General features: G+C 41.0%; 1 protein-coding gene across 1 annotated transcript; it reads left to right on the forward strand.

The window, feature by feature from the left end:
- Nucleotides 1-2,706: 2,706 nt before the first annotated feature.
- Nucleotides 2,707-11,108, forward strand: INSIG2 (insulin induced gene 2). The gene is made up of 5 exons (XM_010001284.1): nt 2,707-3,042; nt 7,023-7,147; nt 9,380-9,546; nt 9,974-10,073; nt 10,547-11,108. The coding sequence occupies exons 1-5, from the start codon at nt 2,799-2,801 to the stop codon at nt 10,586-10,588; spliced, it is 678 nt and encodes a 225-aa protein (XP_009999586.1). The 5' UTR covers nt 2,707-2,798; the 3' UTR covers nt 10,589-11,108.
- The last annotated feature ends 2,037 nt before the right edge of the window (nt 11,109-13,145 follow it).

Raw genomic sequence — 13,145 nt, forward strand, 5'->3', positions numbered from 1 at the left:
TACCTACTCAAGTGCCTTTGCTGTGGTCAGGCTCTTTACCTCGTAGTAAAAGTCTGTTGTTGGTGCCTTGAATGATTTGCAGCTGCAGTGGCTGTGTAAAAGCAGTAACTTATTTCCTTGCATAGCAAAGCCCTGTGACATTTTTAATAAGCCTTCACAACTAAACATGTATTTGCCAAATGACACATTAAGTAAATGGAAATTGGCTAAATGCAGGTTTTATATTCTGAAGATGGTTTATGCTAGAATAAAATTGGACTTTTATTTGATCATCAGCATTTCTAGGAAAAAAATGTAAGATCTGATCAGTGTTTATGTCAGTATTGCCATGTGGGACAGCTGATAATTCTTAATTAAGTTGGAGATTATTATATTTGAAGAATTACAAGAAGCAGACTTGTTAGAGGGAGATACCAAGAGATGGTATAAAATGGGCAAATAATGGATGCAGGGAAACTAATAATAAATTTCATCCAAGGTGGGGACTTGGGCTGATCTTGCTTAGCATTTTGGTTGATGACCTTGGTGCAGTAATGATGTTTGCTGATGACCCAAAGCTGGGAACCATTTGCAGGGTCAAAGAGGACTGAAATATCCTGCTGGAAAAATGGAGTGATGCTGAGTGTCTGAGAAAGTGACACCTAAGGGCTGAAATTCAGCATGCAAGGTTTGGGGCTGGTACCAAAGAACAAGGAGTTCAGTAACAGGGAAGAAGAGCAACTTGAATGTAGTGATAGATCAGAGAAGTATGACAGTGGAAAAAGAAATTGTGATCCTTGGTGTGCAGCAGAAGAGCTCATCTGAAGAGAGAGTGTGAACAAGCCTGTGAGAATTGAACCTGAGCTCGTTTGCATCAGCTCTGGTCACACACTTAAAAAAAAAAAAAGTGTGTGCAGGCTTCAGGAAGTGCCAAGAGCTGTTGGGATGAGGAAGTGAAAGGAAAGCCAAGAGTTTAGCTTGTTGTCCTAAGCAAGCTAGAGCCAAGAAGGGATGTAACAGTTTAAAAGCCCCCATTAGATCCAGTATTACCCAAAAGTGTGTAATCAGGACCTACAGTCTCTGATGCCACATTTGAAAAGGCTCTGCTGTGAATTTTGGCTGTTCCTGTGTTCATCTGGTGCACAAAGTCCCCAAGGACAGGGGAGACTGAGCTTATAATAGTAATGTATTTGCAACTCTACTTTCTTTCCTGGAGGCGAAATGTGTTACCCAAGTTCCACTGCCATGATATGTGGAGAAGGGGAAAAAAAAATAATCTTGAGCACTCATTTTGTCTTGAGGGAGTTGTGTTGCAGTGTCAGTGCCAGCCTTGGTGCAGTCATCTGGGTGTTTGAGTCAGGAAAGCAGGCACTGTGGTTGCCCTCTTTCTCCTCAACATGTTTTCCTGGTTACAAATAATGCAGACAACTCGCCATGAAGCAGAGATCCTGTGTTCTTAGGAGGACTCTGCTGCTTCCCCAAACTGCCAGCAGGATCAAAACTTTTGTTAATTTTATTTTGTCTCTTGGAACTTTTTCTTAGTGAGGGCAGGTACTGCAGCATGACACCACTTCTTCTGTGGAGTTTACCTGTAGCGTCTTAACTAGCCTGGATGTATTTAGCTTCCCTTTAGGCTCCCAGTCAGCAAAAGTGAACTCCATGCCCTCTGCTCCGCTGCTGTGCTTTCTGAGAGCTTCCTTGGGATGTGCTGCAGCTGGGGTGGAAGGGGAATCGATGTGTGTGTTTGGCTCCCCTTGTGCCTACGTGGCCTTAAGTTAACAAAAGCTGCCACCAGTTGGCAGTTTGAAATTTAAAAACAATGTCAGGGCTTTTTTTTGTATTTTTCCTTAAGTTCCATGTAGCTGAGCTGCCTATCAAAATTGTTGTTATACGTGAACGTGGCACTGAATCCGTGTGTAACAAGACTCTTGATGGACGGGTGTTTGAAAAAAAGGGTGATTGGGATGGGATCTCTGCCATTCCTGTAGTACTGGCAGAGTTGCTTGTATAGGACACGACCCAGTGCATGGAGCTCCATTTTCTCTTCCCTCTCAAGTTCTTTTGTGCCTGGTCACAATTATGGCTTGTAATAAAGTATGGCAGTTTTCACCAAAAGTGTGTTACTTTGTTAATTATTTCTCTGTGTTGAGAAGACTGCTCTGGTTTGCTGAGTTGCTTGCTCTTACATGAGGTTACAAAAAGGGATGCTCTGTGAGACTGCTGAAATTCTGATGCCATTCTGAGGAATATTTCTCAGATTTCACTTTCCAGTTGAAAAATGTTTCCTGAGTCTCTTCAGGAAGAGAGATCTGTGAACCTCTGTGGCTGACTGGAAACTGAGGGTTGTGTGTACTTGCTTCTGAATTACATAATCTCCAGTTGTTACTTAAAGGAGGGGAGAAAAACAATTTATTGTTACTGCAAAGCAAGCCCTTCTTCCATCTGATAACAGTTCCCTTTTTTCACCTCTGTGGTTTCACATTTCTAGCTGTCCCATCCTGCATTTCCTCCTCTCCTGTCTCCACATAGACAAAGCTATTTGTAAAACCTGTTTTCTTTGCAAGGCATGTTTGCAGCTGTGGTTGTTTCTGCTCTCAAATTGCCCCTCAGGAAATTCAGAAAATTGTAATACCTATATTTTTTAACCCAATCTTCAATTTATTTAGGAAATATATTTGATGTTTCTTATGTCTGTATTTTTCACCTGTTTTTTAAATTATTTTTCAGGGTTTGGCTATCTCCTAATTAAGGAGAGTCGAAATACTGATTGCAAGTGAGTCCTGTCAGTCTGTTGGATGTCTCTGAGAATATAAGAAGTCATGGAAGAAAACGATGCAACGCCAACCTTACCAAAAAAGTGTGGCCCATACATTTCATCTATAACCAGTCGTGGCATGAATTTGGTAATTCGTGGCATAGTGCTGTTTTTTATTGGCGTATTTCTTGCATTAGTATTAAACTTGCTTCAGATCCAGAGAAACGTTACTCTCTTCCCCCCTGATGTGCTCACAAGCATCTTCTCCTCAGCCTGGTGGGTACCACCTTGCTGTGGCACAGCATCAGGTAAGTTCAGTCATGTATGTATGCCTGGCATAGAGATGAAAGGGTGGATAGGTGGTTTTGTAGTTACAAAAAGCCATTATCAAAGGTGTGGAGGATAAAAAAAATTATCTTACATCATCACTGCTCTTCTTTAGCTGTTACTGTCCTTCTGATCTCCTGTGCTTGTGTCCAGAAACTGTTGTTCTGCCGCCTTGTTATATTGTAACATTGTTAGCAGAGCATAACTTCAGTTTTATCTGCTGGATTAGACCAACAAATTTAACAGACTTCAGAAGATGGTGCTACTTGTAACCTTGAGGCTGGATTACAGGAGTGTGCTCTACAGGCAGCCCTTGAAAAAGCCCTGGAAGTGCCAGATGGGACAGTGCACAGTACCTTGTTCTGAGGGTTTGTTTGAGGAGACAGCCCTGAGTTCTGTTCCCGTTTGTGGTCCTGCTTTCCATTTGTTCTTCATTCCAGTTCGAGGTATCGCTTCAGCTGCATAAAGCTGGGAGGCCTGAATGCTTCTCTGGAGTTGAGGCCAGGCATGCAGCTGCCAGTTGGAGACATGCTCTACAGAACAGAGTACCTTATTTAAATGAACATATCGAGTTGGATGATGTGAACATGTTCCATTTCTCCTGTGGCTGCATAGGGAGTCGAGGCTTTTTGGTGTATAGCTAGTTTAAGTGAGGTGTCTACTGTAGGTAGTAAGAAATAGCCCTTTTTCTTCTTTCATCTTCAAGTATCAAGACATATTCCATGTTACAAGCCTGATGGAATTTTGCTTTTTACTTGGCTCTGAAGATCACTGACCCAACAGGACAGTTTTATGCCAGATTCTGCTTCACTGAACCTGTACCGTAAAGGCAGCATATTCCCAGAGGTCATCATAGAATCATAGAATGGTTTGAGTTGGAAGAGACCCTGAAGATCATCTAGTTCTGACCCACTTGAATGAGCAGGGACACCTCCCACTAGATCAGGTTCCTCAGAGCACTATCCAACCTGGCCTTGAACACTTCCAGGGATGAAACTTTCAGAACTTCCCTGGGCAACCTGTTCTAGTGTGTCACCAGCCTCACACTAAAGAATTTCTTCCTAATGTCTAACCTAAATCTCCCCTCATCCTGTTTTAATCCATTACCCCTTTAGTAAGATTAAGAAACTTACGTTTCTTGGTATTAATATGAGTCAATAAACTAGCTTTTGAGTTGGAATCACTGTTTTGCTAATGGTAATATTTAGATCTTATTTTTTTCCTAGTCGTCTAATTACTTTCTGATACCTTGTTGAAATAATACACCCCAGATGTCACAGGGGAGCTTGATTCAAAAGGAAAACCTTCAAATATCTCTCTGAACCTGTCAGTTTTGTTCTAATATGGAAATCCATCTGGTGTATTATTGTGGCTGTTACATGTGTGCCTCATCTGCTAGTTGTCTTAGTCCTCTTTCTGTTCTTCTTTTGAGGTTGTGGATTAGTTATTGGGTTGTATGCTGCATTTGCTGTATTGTATTCTGTTATACTTTGAACTGATTGTCTTAACAAATATGCTTGGTAAAGGTTTGATCTTTTTCATGTGGAGTAGCAGGGACTGAAAGGAAAGGATTGCAACTTGCAGCAGCAAGGTCTGCAGAGTTCACTCTAACCTTTGCACTGTCAACTGTTGTGCTTGTTTGGTGGGTTTTTGGTAGTGGAGGTGAGGCCTCACGGGTGGCTTCGGTAAGAAGCTGAAAAAGCTGCCCCAGCTCCAAAACCAGCGAGCCAAGGAGCCATTAGAGAGACAGTGGATGTGCCTCTGCGATTAACGTGTGAACGAACTCCTGTAAGACCTGAGCAGGGCCAGCAGGGGAGAAAGCTGTGAAGAGGAGAAGATCTCGAGGTTGAGGAGGAAGAAGGTGTCTGAATAGAAGGCAGGCCATGGTGAGATGGCAGGCTGTCCCCCTGCAATCACAGAGGAGCACAGTGGAACATTCCCTGAAGGTGGCAGGAGGGACAAATGTGGATTTGCAGCCCACAGACTTGAACTGCAGCCATGGAGGACCCTGTACCAGGGGAAGTGACTGTTTCTGAAGCAGCCCGTGACTCTGTGGGAAGCCCACGCTGGAGCAGTTTGCTGTTTTTCCCCGTGGGGAGGCAGGGGAGGACTGTAAGGAATCCTCCTTCCTGAAAAGGAAGGAGTGGCAGGAACCACCAGACTGTGAACTGACCCTAAACCCCATCCTCCTATGCCACTGGGGGGAAGGAGGGAGAAACTGGGAACACAGTGATTTGGGCCCAGGAAGAAGGGAGGGGTGGGGGTAACATATGTAAACACTTCTCTTTGTGTTATCTGTGTCCTGTGTGCATTTGATTAGTGTGAGATTAAATTATTTTTCCCCAAGTTGAGTCTGTTTTGCCCATGACGTTAACCAGTGAAGAACTCCCCGTATCTTTCATCTCGACCCACAAGCTTCTAGTTGGCCTTTGTCCTCCCCATCCCAGTGTGTGTGTTGGGGGGTGGTTGAGTGAGCAGCCACATGGCTGCTTCTTTGTAGTCATGTTAGGCCCAAACCAGGACACCTATTTGCACCTTATGCTCTCATGGGTCATCAGAGAACACTTGGCAGCTATGTAGTTGTGAAGGCTAGATCTTGCCATCATCTCTGAAGAAACTGCAGGACCTTTCTGGTTCTGATGGATTGGTGGTTCTGATGCAGAGACTGGCTTGTAAAGTATAGTCACCTGCTAGGTATTTGCACTACTTGATCTTAAGCCACCTGATTTAAAAATATTACTGCCTTAATTGGTGTTTCCCAGCAGAAGTGATCCCTGCTGATGTGTTCAGGTTCTTCCTTTTTCATTATCAATCTTTTCTTCTCTGTTTTCTTTCCTTATCCTCTCTGCTGGTGTACATACATGGAACCTCTGTGGTAAATGCTGATAATTCACCCATTTTCATACCATTTATACTTGCATATCCTTCCTGGATTGACATGAGTATTCCTCTGTGGTATGTTTTATTATTATGAACAGAATAAAGGTATTTTGCATATTTATAATCAGGGGTGATGGAGTCAGCTTTCAGAGAAGCCCTTTCATCCGTTACTGTTATTAGTCATCAGTTTGGCGCAATGCCTTTGGCAAGAAAATTGCTCAGGGAGGTTTTTTTTTTCCCTCTCCAGCTTTGCTGGTGATTTATTTTCCTGAGTCCTGGAGATCAGTTTCCTTTCTGGCAGAATAAAGAGCATTTGCCATAACATCCCTCCAGCAGCACAGCAGACTGAGGGCACTGCAGTCTGTCCTGGTGACTCAGGCTCTTCCCCCTTCCTTACAGCACCGGTTTGACATTAAGCTCCTCTGTTACTTCTCAGCTGTGTTGGTAACAGTCTTTTCAGGTGCAGTTGCAGTACAGAACAAGTTTATGAAGAAATGTTTAAGGAGCATAACCAGTCCCTGGGTTTGAAAGTCCTGACCATAGGCTCTTGGCTTTCTCTCTGCTGCCTGAGCCTTTATAGTAACACTGAAGAAGAGAAAAACATTATCCTGTAACAACAACCAAAGAAGACAGAAAATATTGATGTTACTAATCACACTCTGCTCTTACTGAAGTGTGTTTGGTTTTGAGTTACTTAGACATATATGTTTTGATACATGGGATTTTCAAAAGTCTCAGCCTGCAAGCCTCAAGCCTGCTCTTTTTGAACTACAGTGTGAGTCTGCAGATTTTGGCAGGGTGCAGAGCTCTTGCATTCCCTGCCCCTAGTTCAAATTGTCTCTTGTTTTGCTACTTCTGCCAGGTCTCTGCTGCGGGGGCTGATGATGTTTTACAGGGCTTTTTTAAATACTGAAATTGTTTTGAAATTTCTCTTATTTTACAGTGTTTGTTTTGTACAATTAATCATTAAAAGATCTGTTTTGATAGTCACAGTAATTGTCAAAGTCTAGATAGTCTTTATTTTAGTGAAATACTGCCAGAGCTTTAACTTCTGGGCATTTTTTCTTTCCTGTCTCCACAGCTGTGATTGGGTTATTGTACCCATGCATGGACAGACATCTGGGAGAGCCACATAAATTTAAGAGAGAATGGTCCAGTGTCATGCGATGTGTAGCTGTCTTTGTGGGAATAAATCATGCCAGTGCTGTATCCTATATGCTAACAAATGGGTTTCCACTAAAACAAAGCTCACAAAGTCAGTCATAGTGGATTGTTGTTAAAGATGTAATGTACAGCATTTTTGCAAGGGAAATGCTGAATATGTGTTAAACTGTCATAGCAGTACTGGAGGTGGTGAGTCTCATGTCTTTTCGTTCTGAAATATCTTTTCAGCAGAAATGTCTCAATATTGGACTTTGTCTTACTTACAATCTTTATTTTCCTTGAAAAAGTGAAGTAAGTGTGGGGAAACATGTATGTGGTGGGAATTACAGAAAAGTGTTTCAAGATACTCCAAGGCCATTTGTCCTTTTCACACCGAAGTGAGAGGTTGAAGCCCAGTCTTAAGGTCATCAGTGAAGCACATGCACTTTGAAAAGAATGGTGAAAACTCAGGACTGGGTAATACCCAGGATGACACAAAAGGAATTAAGTGTTGTCACTCTGTGCTGCAAGTGATGTCTTGATGCAGAGGGAGTAGTTACCATTTCTGTGGTCGTTCAGTAAGAGCAATTTAGGAGTTGGTCAGTGTGTTGTATTATACTCCTAACTCTAGCTATTCAGATACATGCTCAAAACTGGTGTCCCTTCCCTCTGAAGCAGCTGGTGATGTGCTGGAGGACAGGGTGTTTTTCATATTGACTGGCACACTTTACTGGCAGTGCTGGGAGTCTTAGTGGTTTTGTTTAATCATGCCTAGTGCCTCCTTTGTCAGGTAGAACTGGGATCTGTCCTTGAAAATTGGGTTCTTGTCAACCAATTACAAAATAGATAATCTCTGGAACTCATCCCTTTCAGTGCCAGCTTCAACACAGTTGGCAGAAACCATGGAAAAAAGTTCTGATGGCATTCTTCCGAGTCTCCTCATCTCCAGAAAAAGAGGGCAAGTTAGATGAAAGATGAGAGAGCTGGCTGAATTCTTGCTGAGTTGGCTTGGCCCTTGGATGGGTGGTGGTGTTTGGTTTTGTTCCCATCAACCATCCTACCCAGTATGGCCGGATGAGCTGGAGCTGCCAAGGTTCAGAGTCATTCCCACTGCCCCTCACAAACCTGCTCTCCTTGCCAAAGGTGCGTTCATCTGGTCCTGTGGTTCTCACTGACCTGGGCTGTACCTGTTGTGTAAGCACCTGCAACTTGGCTGCTTAGAAGAAACAGGAGAATTGACAGCTTGGGTGAGGTGATTTGCAGCAAACCTTCCTGCAGTTTTCTAACAGCTGTAACACATAATTCCAGGACATCTTTAATGTACTGTTTGTATTTCCTCCTTGACAGCTCGCCAGACTGCTTTCTTTTCAGCTTATTATCAGTTCTGCACACTACTGTATTTGGTGTGAATTTTGATTTTGTTTGACATTTTCTTCTGATGCTACTGATTTTTATACTGTAATTATTTATTTCAGTTAGCTGAACTTTGATCTCATTTCCTCTAAGCTCTCTCTCCAGGTCATTGTGAGGAAACAGGGCAGTGTTCTTGTGTTCTTAAGCCATACATTTGCTTTTAGGCTTATGAAACTTGGCAGCCTCCTTTTTAATAATCTGTTTTGGATACAAGTAGGGAGGATGAGTTAGTATTTCCAAAACATCTTGAAGAATATGAAACACCACAAAGATAACTGGAATGACTTCACATTTTTATCGCGGAGTTGACAAAAGTGATTTTTAGTGTTGATTTCCATTAATGAGTTCACAGTAATGTTACCTACATTTTGTTTTATGGAAAGCATCGATATTTTTCATGTTTAGCTGAATGTAAATGAGCATGTAAATGATGCAAAATTGCAATTAAGAGTGACAAATACCTTATTTTCAGTAAATCCTTGCCATTTAGAGGAGTATGATACTTGACTTAAAATTTCATGCCTAGTTTAATGAAGGGTCAGGTAAGGATTAGATGTCCTTACTCTGAAGAACAACATGTCCTTTGAAAGTCTATATAAACACCTGCATTATCTGGTAGGTATATAGTCTTTTTGCTCTTGTATGGTGCTAAGACCCTAAAAATGTGAGGAAGTGTCAGAAGTTTTTAGTTTCCTGATCTACTGGTTATACTTACCAGGCTGATTTCCTTGTACCTGATAGCTGTGTTACAGCTGATACTGCTACTCCTGTATTGTCTATGGTATTTTTTTCTGTTGTGCCAAAATATCATAAACAGAATGAAGAAATCTGTTCTACACTTGTATGTGATATTTCCAAGCTTATCCTTAACAATCAACACAGAAAGTGGATTTTGCCAACAATATCCAGTTGTCTCTCACATTAGCAGCACTGTCAATTGGACTGTGGTGGACATTTGATAGATCACGGAGTGGCTTTGGTCTTGGAGTAGGAATTGCTTTTCTGGCCACGTTGGTGTCACAACTTCTGGTCTACAATGGAGTTTATCAGTAAGTATTTACTCCATTAAGGTTAAAAGATAGTCTCCTGAAACTGGAACATAAATCAGAATAACTGAAAGGGTAGAGTTTGACATAATTTCCAGAGCTGCCAGCACTTAATTTTGAGTGTCACATAAATTGGACTCTTCATAAAAGCCTATATGTGTTTGTAAGGGAGACTTTTAGTTGTAAATTGCTTATTTCAATAAACTTGGTACCTTACCAACAATGTAACCTGATTTTTTTAGTTGAATAAATGGGATTATAATAATTAAGGATCTTGCTTTGTTATTTGCTGCAAGTAATTAAATTCCAATAATACATGTCTTTTGTAATTGAAATGTCCTAATATTTAAATTTGTGGATTTGCCTGGTGTGATTGGAAGACTTTAACTATTGCACAACATTGAGCTTAAAATTGTATATTCTTTTTCAGGTACACATCTCCAGATTTCCTCTATGTTCGTTCCTGGTTGCCATGTATATTTTTTGCTGGTGGAATAACTATGGGCAATATTGGCAGGCAGCTGGCAATGGTAAGTTGGGGTGTCAATTGCCTTCTAGCAAAAGTTAAATCTACATGTCATTCCTTCCTTCATATATACCAACAAGCTATTTGACTTGGGGATGTGGAGTAAGGTAGAAATCAATCTTTGCTTTTTGGTCTATTTAGTTAGCTGTTAGTACTGTTATTCACAGCACAGCCCATGACTTTGCTCTGTGCACTTCAAGGTACATTTTTTAGTCCTTTCAGGACCAGTAGCTGAATAAGTTCCTGTTTATGGGGAGAAGTCAGAACTTAATTCTGAACTGCTCTTTCTCCTGCTCAAAGAGGCAGATATTGCAGCCAACAGTGCATGCACAGAATTTAGGGAGATCAGGCTTATCTGGGTAAAGTTTAAGCTAAGCTGTTTTACCACCCATTTTGTAGAAAAATCCCCCACATAGCAGTCTTTTTCATTAGTTTTGTAAATTAATATTACTGATTTTGTCAATTTCTGTTTTTCAGTATGAATGCAAAGTAATTGCAGAGAAGTCTCACGAAGACTGAGGAGAAACCATATGCACCTTTTAAACAGGAACATAATCTGACAAATGACTGTCAGAGGAGCATAAGGAACATTTGACTATGAAATTGCCAAAATGCAATTTTTTTTCCTTGAGTGGTATACTTTACTGCAATCTGTGATTGCTGCTTCTATAAAAACCTTGATGTCTGATTTTGATTACTGTGAAGTTAAAATAGTATGCAATACATTTGACAATACTGGTTCAATTATAGGATTCTCTTCCCCAAATGGAAATTGAGTCTACTGTAAGCTCTGGGTCTGTCCCTAATGTTGCAGTGCCAAACTGAACCTTTGCACTACGTTTCTGTACCTGAAACTTCTGCTTCACTTTATCTTGAAAGTTTTGAGGATTTTGTTCTTAATAGCTCAGTGAAGGACGGGGGATTCCAATTTAGGAATGGACATCTTCTGTTTCCATGATGATAGCCTGTAATATCTTTATGAAATTAATGGAGTACAGGTGATCTTTGATGCAGTGAGTAGCTGATTTCTGGCTTTTAACACAGTATCATTCTCCTTGCTCACATCACAGGTGAGGAGACTTAATATGGACTGTATGGGCTGTTCCCGAATCATTTCATTCCTCTGTGGTACATGCCTAGTATCACAGGAACCATAAGGGGAAGCCGAGGCTGGAAATTCACTGGTTTTTCCCCTGGTGCAACCAGTAAATATGTTTGCATAGGAATATATGTGGACCATCATCAAATGTAGGCAGATTCTAAAACAACTTCTGATGTTGAATAACAGGATACAATTGGGGTCATTCTTGTGCAATTCCCTAAGCAGACTTGTGTTGATCCCTTATTAAAAATAAATAAATAAATAAATCTTAGGGAGCTTTTACAGCAAAACTTAATTTTGCTGGACTAAATCAGTCACTACTAGACAGTGTCACAAACCTCTCCATTACCAATTGTTACTCTTGATAGTTCTGGTCTACTACCTGTTGGTAGGGATCCACAGAAGGAAGCAAGGCTGTATTTTAGGTATTGATGTAGCCCTTATGTCGGTGACTATGGTCCAGGCAACCAGAAATGCATTTGTTCTCGTAGCGGTTTTCTGAGGTAGAGAAATACTGTCACCCCTGTTTTACAGGTGGCTGTGCACAGAAAATTTGATGGGACAGAGAGCTGAAATAGGCTGTATGCCAGTTGGTCCTTAAGAAGAAGGATTTTGGTGTGTGATGCTCACTTGGGGGCATACATGGAGTTTCCTCGTGGCTTTGCAGCACCCTTTTAAGACCAGGAAATAAAAAAACTTGTGCAAGAAGGCGGGAAGCAGACTTCAAGAGGACACTGCTAACCTGTGCCAGCAGTGAATTTGGCATGGGATGCCTCCACTTTGTTTTCCCCCTCCTGTCTCTGTGTTGGTGATGTTTTAATGTCTTCGTTTTCCTTTATTTGTCTTGACGCACTATTTTTTTAAATCTTCCATGAAAGGTTTATAAGATATGTTACAGTCACCTAGGGAGGCTGGAGTTTGTCCAAAGAACAAATAGATGTTTAGAGAAGTTTTTAGTAATAAATGTGTGTATGCGTTGTACACAAAGCTTGAAATAGGCAACTCTTTTTCAATCTTAATGCTTATCTCTAAGTCTGAAAAGTATAGAATGGAGAGCTTCCAAAAGCATTGTAACAAATGGTGGTAACAAAGTTAAAATTTTAACTTAACAAAGTTAAAATTTCTTGAATGGGGAAGTGTGAAAACAATAAATAAGATAGTGATCTGTGAAGAGCTTGGTTCTGCAGCTCCACAAAGTTTCATCACCTGACTATGCTTTCATGACAACTCTTAACACCTGCAGCACACTTTCATTCGGCAATGTTTTCAAGATGTGCTTTGCTTTAAGCAGAGGTAGAATATATATAAGTGGATCACTGACTAGAGGTTTTATTTTAATCAAACCATACAGCAATAAGAAACATTTTGTTAATTAAACAAATTGTTGGGGCATGAACTAAGGGTCAGTTTCTTTAGACAGGCTCTGGTATTTTACTGAAGAAGGTCTGTTAGTGACTTTTAGGTCACTTTCTGTACAGTATTTGGCCTTGTCCATCTTCTTGGCTTAAACAAAAGGTTTCAGTTAGTGAGCAGTGTGATGAATGCCTCTTGAATTAGCAGGGCAAGAATGGCATAAAATTTCAGATGTTTCTTATCCTAGCTGTAGGGAATAACATGGTACATCAGCAGCCAGTGTGCTAACTTGGGAAACAATTCACTGTCATCATGGCCAATAAGTGTATGCAACCAGAGGTGAGCGGTTGTTATTATTCACTTGGTGGTAGAACTGCTTTTATCTGCCAGTCTAAATATTTACACAGAAGAAGCCTTGTGTATGTTAAAATGTGCAGTATGTGAGAAGTGGTTAGTGTGCATCTGTGGCACCCACTTTACAACACTTTGCACTTAGATTTGTCTAAACCTGATCAGACAGTGCTGTCTACCAACTTCTTTTAAATTTCGTTTTGGAAATTTTGAGCATGTTGTGCAAAGGCAGCAATCATCCAAAATAAATTTGGGTGGAGCCCTTTATTA

This window comes from Chaetura pelagica, unplaced genomic scaffold (genome assembly GCF_000747805.2).
Source record: "Chaetura pelagica isolate M959 unplaced genomic scaffold, ChaPel_1.0 scaffold381, whole genome shotgun sequence".
In the NCBI taxonomy this organism is placed as follows: domain Eukaryota; kingdom Metazoa; phylum Chordata; class Aves; order Apodiformes; family Apodidae; genus Chaetura; species Chaetura pelagica.

Coding starts and splice junctions, on each gene's coding strand:
- INSIG2 (XM_010001284.1), top strand. CDS start 2,799: ATGGAAGAAAACGATGCAACGCCAACCTTACCAAAAAAGTGTGGCCCA. Junction 3,043..7,022: donor TTGCTGTGGCACAGCATCAG/GTAAGTTCAGTC, acceptor CTGTCTCCACAG/CTGTGATTGGGTTATTGTAC. Junction 10,074..10,546: donor TTGGCAGGCAGCTGGCAATG/GTAAGTTGGGGT, acceptor TCTGTTTTTCAG/TATGAATGCAAAGTAATTGC.